The sequence below is a fragment of the Juglans regia genome, chromosome 4 (genome assembly GCF_001411555.2).
Source record: "Juglans regia cultivar Chandler chromosome 4, Walnut 2.0, whole genome shotgun sequence".
Classification (NCBI taxonomy): domain Eukaryota; kingdom Viridiplantae; phylum Streptophyta; class Magnoliopsida; order Fagales; family Juglandaceae; genus Juglans; species Juglans regia.
In genome coordinates this window covers 22,886,917-22,898,884 of record NC_049904.1, presented here as the reverse complement: position 1 = coordinate 22,898,884, position 11,968 = coordinate 22,886,917, and the positions used below count along the sequence as shown (strand labels likewise).

Below are 11,968 nucleotides of genomic sequence, written 5' to 3'. Positions count from 1 at the left end.
ATATTGGAAAGTACATATGAGAGATTTCTTTAAATCGTTGGATGAACGTGTGTGGTATGCAGTTGACGAGGATGGACTAAACCCAAGACAACCATTGATACATGGACTATAGATGAGATTTACAATTGTAATTGGAATATCAAGGGACTTAATTCAGATTTTATGGTGGTGTCTTATGAATAATTTAAAAGAATTTCTATGTGTGAGGTGACTAAAGAAGTATGTGATATCTTGGAAGTCACGCATGAGGGAACAAGAATTGTAAAAAAAAAAAAATCTAAATTGCAATTACTAACCTCAAAGTTTGAGGAGATTAAAATGCTGAAAGATGAGAGCTTTAATGATTATTATGTTAAACTTAACGATATTGTAAATTTTAGGTTCAATCTCGGCGAGAAGGTGGAGGACTCGAGAGTGGTGAGGAAGGTCCTAAGATCTTTGCCTGAAAGATTTTGCCCAAAAGTTACTGTCATAGAGGAAAGTAAAGACTTGGGTGCAATTAAGGTTGGAGAACTAGTAGGTTCCTTGCAAACCTATGAGTCTTCACTTCCTCAAACAAGAAAAGGGAAGTCTATTGCTCAGGTTAAGTGTCATGACTGCTCAGGTTATGGTCACATGAAGATTGAATGTCCAAACTTTAAAAGAACAAAGGAAAACACTTAATATCATTCTGAGTGACAGCTCAAATTTTGAAAATTTCATTTTAACATCTGTGGATGAAAGTTCATTTATGACATTTTCTATTATTATTAGTAAGATTTCTGAAATTATGCTAACAAGACTTGAAAGATGATGACGACACTGAGTTGGAGGTATCTTTAGTCGAGGCTGAATAAATTTCCAATATCACGCAATCTTTTATTTTAATCTAGAATAATAACGCACACTAACGTACGTAGTTATCCATAATCTGAAGAAAATATATATAATTATATATATACATATGCATGCATAATAAATTCACTTCCATACATGTGTAATCTGCTTTGTCAAAACCTTTTTGCAATGAAATTCTAAGTTTTTTGCCCCAAAATATTTTCACCCATACAAGAATTAATTGTACAAAAGTGATTTTATAAACTTACGTGCCTGTTATTTTTTCTTTTGAGTTGAATTTTTGAGTTAATTTGTTCTCAAACCAAGACTTGGCAAAACAGCAAATAATATACCAAAAGGCCGTTGAGTAGACATAGTAGTTCTCTATTTTATATGACAAAAACATGTTTTTTTTCTTTTTTGCATATGGCAATAATGTCATAAATTGCCAAGGTCATTTGAACCTTACGTACCCTTGCCAACACGTACGCTTGTCGCTTGGCCAAATCCAGATGCCTGCATGACTTTCCCAAGTCTATTTCGCACTTGCCACCCATTTATATATGCCTTCCTTAAAAGGGAAGAAAGGAAAAAGAAAAAGCAAACTTCGATATGTTTCCCATATGCATGGACATCTAACTTGGAATTTCTTCCGGAAAAAGGGAAAGGCAAGGTTCTTTATGCCAACCGAAGCCTCCGAAATATGACAAGATGCTATACAAGCAATACTTTTATGTAATGCGGATAGAGATAAGCATAACTTGTCGACCTCATTTTTAAATGTTGTCCAATACAAGCAATATATATGAACCCAAACATTGATGACATTGGAGTAGTAATTATAGAATATATTCGACTTAAAGAATAATATGGAAATCTGTTGAGAATATATGGCAGTAATTAGACTAAAACTAATGGCCACATCTTGACCGAAGAATCCAAAATGATTTGTATTAGCCCAAATTAATAGACCAATTAAGAAAAACTCCTTTTCTTTTCTAAAGTTGGGGAAAAATAAAAAAGCCAAAGAAGAATAAAACAAAAGAAAAGCATTTAAATGATACTTGTGTCTGCAGGTTAAGAAATTTGCATTATCTTCACTTACATTTTACCTCACAATAGTTGAAATATCTTTTTGCATATAATTTTTATGAATTAACTATATATATAAGAGTTAACTGTATGAAAGAGAAGCCTCACGAGCTTAATTTCTGTAAGCACAACCCCCATTCCAGTTTTGCAAATTCCATTGGCAAACATGGTTGATCTTGCCTTTGGCCTCGCAGGAAAGGTCTTGGAGAAACTAGGGTCCTTTGCATATCAAGAGCTTTGCTTGGCCTGGGGCCTCCAAACTGACCTGAAAAAGATTGAGCGCACTATTTCCACCATCAAAATCGTGCTCTTGGATGCTGAAGACAAGCAAGCAAGCAATCTCGTGCTGAGGGACTGGCTGTGGCAGCTCAAAGATATCTTATATGATGCAGATGATGTGATAGATGAAATTGAGTACAACGCTTTAAGGAAGCAAGCGATTACAGCATACGGAAGCACTAGTACAAAGGTACGACATTTCTTTTCTTCCTCCATGGCACTTCCATCCCGTTTAAAACTGGCTCACAAAATCAAGGACATTAGAGAGAGGTTAGATGAGATTAAAGCTAATAAGAATCAGTTTAATCTCATTGAACGACGTGAAGATGAGCATGTCATGCCCATGTGGAGGGAAATGACTCATTCCAGTGTTGAATCATTGGTCATCGGTAGGCATGGGGACAAAGAAAAAATCGTAGAGCCTCTGATGAAGGCCAATGGAAATGTTAATGTAATTTCCATAGTTGGATTAGGAGGTATGGGGAAGACCACACTTGCCAAGTTGGTCTACAATGATGAGACCGTAGTTAATCATTTTCAATTGAAAATGTGGGTTTGTGTCTCTACGGATTTTAGAGTTACAAGATTGATGGAAGAAGTCCTAAAATCTGCTGGTTGTAAAGTTAATAAGAATTCAAGTACTGAAGATACATTGCAGACTAGATTGAGAGAACTTTTAGAGGATAAAAGGTTTCTACTGGTCTTAGACGATGTCAGGAATGATAATAGAAATAAATGGGTTGAATTGATAGATTTGCTTAATGGAGGTTCGCATGGAAGTGTAATTGTTGTAACAACACGTAGTCACAAGGTGTCTTCCATTTTAGACCCTATTTACACACATTCTTTAGAAGGTCTATCAAAAGAAGATTGTTTGTCTCTGTTTGTGAAATGTGCATTCAAGGAAGGAGAAGACAAACGATATCCAAACCTCTTATCAATTGCGGATAAAATAGTGGAAAAGTGTAAAAGGGTTCCATTGGCCGTGAAGAGTTTAGGTGGTCTACTTTATTCGAAAGTCGATGAAAGAGAGTGGGAATTTGTGAGAGATAGCGAGATCTGGGAATTAGAAGAAAATGAAGGAAGCATCTTACTTGCATTGCGATTGAGTTATAATCAAATGCCAATTCATTTGAAGCGATGCTTTGCCTATTGCGTTAATTTCCCAAAGGATCATGAATTCAATAATTTCTTGTTAATTGAACAATGGGTGGCACATGGATTAATTCTCCAATTACCTGTTTACAAAAAACAGGAGTTGGAAGATATTGGAGACTTGTACATTAAAGAGTTAATGTCGAGATGTTTCTTCCAAGATCTTGATGAACCTATTTTTGATATGTATACCTTCAAAATGCATGATCTCGTTCATGATCTTGTGCTCTCTATTGGCCATGAAGAGTGGTTGGAAATAGACTCTGACAATAAAGACATGGCCTCGACTGTTCATCATTTGTCAATTTCATCTAGTGACCAACAAGTTTCAAAGTTTTCGAACAAGTTAGCTAATGTGAGGAGCATCATGTACCGAACCAAACCACACGTGTCCTCAGTTGAAGCATGCATCTCAAGATTCAAGTCTTTACGTGTGCTAGCTATACCTGGTTCAAATTTTGAGAATTTGCCAAGTTCCATTGGTACTCAAAAGCATTTGAGATATCTTGACCTATCCAATAATCTGTCGATCAAGAAGCTTCCTAATTCCTTTTGCAAGTTACACAATTTGCAAACCTTGTTACTTGGTGGATGTCGAAACCTTGAACGACTGCCCAAAGATATGAGGAACATGATCAACCTTAGGTTTCTTGGGATTTCAACAAAAGATACATGCTTGTTCGTGAATGGAGTATGTTGCTTTAATTCTCTTCAGATTTTATTTGTGGTGGAATGTCCAAGACTCGAATGCTTGTTTCCACAGATGGACAGGTGCCTCACCAACCTTCGTATATTGGTTTTTGTGGATTGTGATAGTTTGACCTCTTTGCCACCTATTATCAAGCACCTAAAAGCCTTAGAGTCATTGTGCATTTGTGATTGTGAAGAAATAGATTTGACGGGAGGAGGAGGAGGAGGAGATGTACAAGACCTCAATTTGAGACTCCAAATCTTGTATATAATAAATTTACCAAAGTTGGAGATTTTACCCGAATGGCTCCTAGGATCTGCAAACACGTTAAAGGAGCTACATATCAATGGCTGCGAAAATCTGAATGCGTTGCCAGAGTGGTTACCAACTCTGAAATCACTTCACTCATTGGAGATCATTGAATGCGATGAGCTATCATCTCTACCGGAGGGGATTCATCATATGAAAACATTAAGAAAAGTGAAGATTAAAGATTGTCCTCAACTTGTTACTCGTTTAGAAGACTGGTCTAACATACCAGAGCTCGAACTCGATTCTGAAGATGATCAAGAATATGATGAGCATTCTGAAAAAGGTGAAGATGATCAAGATGATCAAGAAGACGATGAGGATTCTAAAAAAGGTGAAGATGATGAAGAAGATGCTTAGGTAATGTGATTTTGTCTTTTTATTTCAATCGTAAATCATTTTTATAATCACATATTATATATGTTAAGTTTTATTACTCTCCTCTTAAATTTTATATATCTATGCGCATGGATTTGCAGCTTTGGCCTTAATTCGACGAGCCATGAGTCGAAGTGAATGCCAGCTTGAACGGACATAGCTTTGATCGGTACCTATATATATATGTTATTTGGATTGGTGAATAATAATGTATTTGCTTCGGTACCTATATCTATCTTTTTTCAATGTATAAAATGCTTCACGTGTACTGTTGGTTTCGTAAATGCATGTGGGGAATAATAATGTATTGGAATAATAATGTACTATTGCAGAGATTGATATTTTATTATTATTTCTTTAAAAAATCCCAATTTCCATTGAAATTCGAATGTATTGCTCAATTGGTTAGTAACTTTTGTCTGAAAGATTAATTGATCTTCATTATATAAAAGGAAGAAGAAGAAGATCTATAGATTGTGGCATCTTACTAATTTGGAGTAAATCTATAGATTCAAAACCAAATTTACCCTATTCCATCTGCGTGCTATAAGCATTTCTGTCTCGAAAGAAACAAGGAAATTAAAAGCTGCAACTATATATTTCACTCCTAATTTATAAAATCTTTTTTTTTTTCAATTCATTTATACATGTCAATTCAAAAAACCAAATTTACTCTTTCATCCTCTTTATCAAAATTTTCGTGGAGCTACAAGTAGGGACACCACAATGAGAGTTCACAAAATAGATTATGCATTCATGTCGAAAAAGTAAATTATGCAAATAAGAAAATACGAAGGGTTATAATATTTGACATTTTTCAATTTTAAAAAATAACAATAAACGTGGCATGATTTAGGAGGCAAGGAATAAGTAAGTCTCCAATCAAATAAAACAAGGGATATTAATATACACCCATAGGCCAAATTGATGCCCAAAAAAAATTGAAAACAAAAGATTAATAAGTGAGAGATGACAGCTAAAAAAGTTTACTTTGGCCCGGTAGGACTGAAATTAAGCAAAAGAGAGAGTAATAACAAACACCCACTAACCAGACTTGACAAAAGGAAAAGGAAAAAAGATTATCAAAGACCCAGTGACCCCTTGCTAATTGTAGTGTCTTTTTACTAGTTGTGGTTTAAATTTTTAATGCCATAACCAAATGATTTAGCTGTTAGATCATTTCAAATCACTTTATTTTTTTCTCTTTTCAGTTTTATCTCATCTCCCTCCCTCCGAACAATATAATTATTCTAATGGGGCTTTTGTATGAGGTAAATCACTTGCTTTTTTTATATCTTTATAGTCAATGCTAGGGGGATCTCGGTGGGAGCTTCTTGTATCTTTTTTTTTCCCTTCGTGATTAAGAAATTGTTATTTAATAATATTAGGGATTTTCTTTTTTTTTTTTTTTAAATATTTAAGTGTTCAAAAAATAATGTGAAAAAACTTAAGTTTTTTGTTTTTTTTTTCACATAATTGTTTTAACTCTTTTAAATATTTTTAAAAAAATTCATAATATTATTAAACAACATTTTCTTAAATTGGGTTCATATAAGAATTGGGCTTGAAGTAATGGTCTGACCCATATGTTAGGTCCAACCTTTCAAACCTTTGGATTTAAGTCCGTTGAATCATATCACAAGACCCATGTCCATGGGTTGACCCAGAACGGTTTGACCATTGACCTTGACTTGCTTGACCAGTTGACCCGACCTGTTTGAATGACTTGGTTGATAGGGTCACTAAATCTGACTTGATTCAGATCATAAAATATAATAATAATTATTTTTTTTTTCAAAAAAAAAAAGAATTTAAAAATTTATTTCTCTTAATATCTCTATAATAGACGTCATTTAATATTTTCTTATTTATATACATAATTATTTTTTTAAATATTCAATTCCAATTCATACATATGGCTTAGAGAAATTAATGTGATATATCGCTTAAGTGACTTCTATCATGAAAATTTTCTCCTTGGCCTAAAATGGTGAAATTTAGTGAATTGCATCTAATTACATCTAAATCCATGTGAATAACAATCAGCCCAAAGGAAGATTTTTATTTGGTGGAGTCATAGATGATATAAGGTAGTTAATTGAAAATTGTGCAATTTTTGGGATTATCCTGTCCAAAAACTTGATTGCAATGATGCACTAGGTATCTCATAAGGGCTCATTTTTATAAAATCATAAAATTTTCTTTTAATTTTATGTCATGTTATCTAATTGATTTTGTTGTTCAATTAAACTAAAGCTTGCATGATGATAATTATGGGTCGATACATTAAAATTGTGAGATATTTATTTATTGTGAGTTTATTTTGTTTCACTTCTAGTGAATGTATATATGATATCTATCAATTTGAATAACATTCAAGTTTTTACCGGAGGAGATCACTAGATGCCATGAGCTATCATCTCTACCGGAGGGGATTCATCATATGAAAACATTAAGAAAACTGAAGATTAAATATTGTCCTGAACTCGTTACTCGTTTAGAAGACTTGTCCAACATACCAGAGCTCGAACTCGATTCTGAAGATGATCAAGAAGATGATGGGGATTCTGAAAAAGGTGAAGATGATGAGGTAATGTGATTTTGTCTTATTTCAATCGTAAATCATTTTTATAATCACATATAATATATGCTAGATTTTATTACTCTCCCCTTCAATTTTATATATCTACATGCATGGATTTGCAGCTTCGGCCTTAATTCAACGAGCCACGAGTCGAAGCGAATGCCAGCCTGAACTGACGTAGCTTTGATCGGTACCTATATATATATATATGTGTGTGTGTTATTTGGATTGGTGAATAATAATGTACAATGACTCTAAGGCGGTTAGGTTCTTGATAATAGGTGGCAAAGAGGTCAAACTTTCACATTCCCAAAAAGACAATGAAAGAAGGTTGGTGAAGCACCGGTCCATATGTGGAAACAAGCATTCGAGTTTTGGACAACCAACCACAGATAAAATCTGAAAAGAATTAAAGCAATATACTCCATTTTTGACCAGGCTTGTATCTTTTGTTGTTACTGAAAGAAGCCTAAGATTGATATTATTCCTGTTCCTCATATCTTTGGGCAGTCGTTCAAGGTTAAAACATCCATGAAGAAACAAGGTTTGCAAATTGTGTAGCTTGCAAATGGAATTAGAAAGTATCTTGATTGATTCATTATCAGATAGGTTGAGATATCTCAAATCTTTTGAGTACCAATAGAACTTGGCAAATTCTCACAATCTGAACCAGGTATAGCTAGCACCCGCAAAGACTTGAATCTTGAGATGCAAGCTTTAACTGAGGACACGTGTGGTTCAGTTCGTCGTACATGATGGTCCGCACATTAGTTAACTTGTTCGAGAACTTTGAAACTTGTTGGTCACTGTAGGAAATTGATAAATGACAAACTATTGAGGCCATGTCTTTGTTGTTAGAGTCTATTTCCAACCACTCTTCATGGGCAATAGATATTTCCAGGATATTAACTTCAAATAGGCTAGAGTGTAAAACTCATTTTTACACCATCCAATACAGAATTGCCACGTCATAGCTCTATGAAAAAGAAACCTTACCTCCCCTCTTGCAGAGTACTTCCTGCACCAATTTAATCCAATCTCAGGAAATCGAGATTTCAATCTCCGTAAGCAATCAACTCACTATCCAAATCAGGTCTTACTGAGAAATAACACTTGGAAGAGGGCACCGAAAGATTAGAACTCCCATGAGTGTCGAATACCACAATGAACTTTTGAGAAGGATTGAGTACCAATTCCAATCTCACCAAAATACTAATCTTGAGCATCCATGTAGTTCTTTAGTGCGACAATATAATACTACTAGTGTCCTCATGAAGAGTTACCACCATGGAGATAATATTTTCTGACAGGAGCTCGAACGGTTATTGGCCTGTTTCTTAGAGTCAGTTTGTCCAACAAGCCGGCTGCTTTCATCAAATTTCTTCTTTTAAGTCCAATTCAGATCAACCAATCTTAGGTCGTCGAGAACACCGTTGGGGAGCAAAAGTAGAAGAGCAGCCAAAGTGGTTTGAGATCATCTGGTTTTCATCTTGGAAATTGCAAAATAATTAATGTACATATTTTCTTAGAGATCAACTACATAATATTATCAATCACTATAATCATGTAGATAAGAAAGAAAAATACATGAAGCCAACTCTCTCTCTCTCACACAAATAAGACTAGTAGACAGGTTTTTTGAAATATAACTCTCACTCCATATTCTCATAATCCAAGCAAAGAATTACAATAAGTACATGCAAAGTTTTTTTCATGGAGCTATGACGTGGCAGTTTTATATTGGATGATGTAAAAAGGAGTTTTACACTCTTGCCTGTTTGAAGTTAATATCGTGGAAATGATATTAAAATTGTTTCATCTCATCTCATCATTACAATTTTTTCATATTCTCACACAAAATATAATAAACAATTCAATTTTTTCAAATATCAAAACAATAATAACATTAAAAAATAATATTCTAACAATATTTTATTCAATTTTCAACTTTTATCTAAAACCATTTTAGCTCATCTCACTATCCAAAGAGCATCTAAGATTATGTAGAATACCTTAGTTACCAAACGGGCCCGAAATCGAAATTTCTCATCAATCCCATTTACCCTCTCTGATCTGCATGCTTGCATGACTGTAAGCATTTCTATCTCAAAAGAAACTTTAAATGCAAGTTTTCGACTAGAACTAGGAGACTAGATGGATATAGATTTGTTGTTAAGTTAGTTGGATGAATATAAAATATTTTATCTTTATCTATAAACATTTGAATTATATCAAGAAGTTATGAGATAATGTTTTGGATAAGTCAAGAGTGTGTACGACTGTAGTTCGAAAAGTCAGGAATTATCTAGTTGAAGAAATTTGTATCTACTAAGAAGATTTAGCACCAGGTGTCAACAAACCCGTCAACAAAATTGTTCCCAACAAATTCCTTCCGTCAACAGAGTCTTACTGCAGATCAAATTCCTATCAGAAGGTCCTACTACAAATCAAATACTAATCAGAATATTTATGACTGAGATTTCAATTGGATGGTGATCTTGATCATTTATTTTGAGAACTTGGAGAGATCGGAAAGTGATCCAAGTGCTTGAGTCTGAGAAAATTAGTTATTTTTTCCCTTTTCGTCTCATTGAGGATGTGCTTACTTCATGTTGGAGTCTGATTGATTGAATTCAGCCACTGGAGTACCAGGAGAGAAGTCACTAGTTTGAAAATTGCCAGAGGTTCTGGCTGCTTTTGCACGGGTCGTTTGTCTAATCAAGTAAGAGAGTCAATTAGCAAAGGTTTTGTAATTGAGAAATACTTATAAGCAGTTTTCAAATAATAAAATTAACTTTTCAGGGTTTGGCTGCCCCATAGGGTTTTACATTTGGAGAGTTCTTTAAAGGATTTTCCTTTGTAACCAAATTTGGTGTAACGCACTTTATTTATTTATTATTTGATTGATTATAAAATTATTTCATTATTGATCACTAACCAATTTGTTGATTGAATTGGTAGAACGTAGTAATACAAAACAGGGGTACTGGGTAATTTCGATTGGCATTAAAGCGTGGTTCACTCATTCGAGTATGATTTGTGCCGTCGTTAATCATGTTGTGATTAACAGCCCCACCACACCTTGATGGGAAAAATTATGCATATTGGAAAGTACATATGAGAGATTTCTTTAAATCGTTGGATGAACGTGTGTGGTATGCAGTTGACGAGGATGGACTAAACCCAAGACAACCATTGATACATGGACTATAGATGAGATTTACAATTGTAATTGGAATATCAAGGGACTTAATTCAGATTTTATGGTGGTGTCTTATGAATAATTTAAAAGAATTTCTATGTGTGAGGTGACTAAAGAAGTATGTGATATCTTGGAAGTCACGCATGAGGGAACAAGAATTGTAAAAAAAAAAAAATCTAAATTGCAATTACTAACCTCAAAGTTTGAGGAGATTAAAATGCTGAAAGATGAGAGCTTTAATGATTATTATGTTAAACTTAACGATATTGTAAATTTTAGGTTCAATCTCGGCGAGAAGGTGGAGGACTCGAGAGTGGTGAGGAAGGTCCTAAGATCTTTGCCTGAAAGATTTTGCCCAAAAGTTACTGTCATAGAGGAAAGTAAAGACTTGGGTGCAATTAAGGTTGGAGAACTAGTAGGTTCCTTGCAAACCTATGAGTCTTCACTTCCTCAAACAAGAAAAGGGAAGTCTATTGCTCAGGTTAAGTGTCATGACTGCTCAGGTTATGGTCACATGAAGATTGAATGTCCAAACTTTAAAAGAACAAAGGAAAACACTTAATATCATTCTGAGTGACAGCTCAAATTTTGAAAATTTCATTTTAACATCTGTGGATGAAAGTTCATTTATGACATTTTCTATTATTATTAGTAAGATTTCTGAAATTATGCTAACAAGACTTGAAAGATGATGACGACACTGAGTTGGAGGTATCTTTAGTCGAGGCTGAATAAATTTCCAATATCACGCAATCTTTTATTTTAATCTAGAATAATAACGCACACTAACGTACGTAGTTATCCATAATCTGAAGAAAATATATATAATTATATATATACATATGCATGCATAATAAATTCACTTCCATACATGTGTAATCTGCTTTGTCAAAACCTTTTTGCAATGAAATTCTAAGTTTTTTGCCCCAAAATATTTTCACCCATACAAGAATTAATTGTACAAAAGTGATTTTATAAACTTACGTGCCTGTTATTTTTTCTTTTGAGTTGAATTTTTGAGTTAATTTGTTCTCAAACCAAGACTTGGCAAAACAGCAAATAATATACCAAAAGGCCGTTGAGTAGACATAGTAGTTCTCTATTTTATATGACAAAAACATGTTTTTTTTCTTTTTTGCATATGGCAATAATGTCATAAATTGCCAAGGTCATTTGAACCTTACGTACCCTTGCCAACACGTACGCTTGTCGCTTGGCCAAATCCAGATGCCTGCATGACTTTCCCAAGTCTATTTCGCACTTGCCACCCATTTATATATGCCTTCCTTAAAAGGGAAGAAAGGAAAAAGAAAAAGCAAACTTCGATATGTTTCCCATATGCATGGACATCTAACTTGGAATTTCTTCCGGAAAAAGGGAAAGGCAAGGTTCTTTATGCCAACCGAAGCCTCCGAAATATGACAAGATGCTATACAAGCAATACTTTTATGTAATGCGGATA

General features: G+C 34.2%; 1 protein-coding gene across 1 annotated transcript; it reads left to right on the top strand.

Annotated features, from left to right (window-relative positions):
• The first annotated feature begins 2,024 nt into the window (after window positions 1–2,024).
• On the top strand, window positions 2,025–5,046 carry LOC108981356 (putative disease resistance protein RGA4). Its single transcript, XM_018952471.2, has 2 exons — window positions 2,025–4,702; window positions 4,822–5,046. Exon 1 carries the CDS (start codon window positions 2,075–2,077, stop codon window positions 4,700–4,702), a length of 2,628 nt encoding a protein of 875 aa, XP_018808016.2. The 5' UTR covers window positions 2,025–2,074; the 3' UTR covers window positions 4,822–5,046.
• The last annotated feature ends 6,922 nt before the right edge of the window (window positions 5,047–11,968 follow it).

Excerpts from the sequence above, each read along its gene's own strand:
- LOC108981356 (XM_018952471.2), top strand. The coding sequence starts at position 2,075 with ATGGTTGATCTTGCCTTTGGCCTCGCAGGAAAGGTCTTGGAGAAACTA.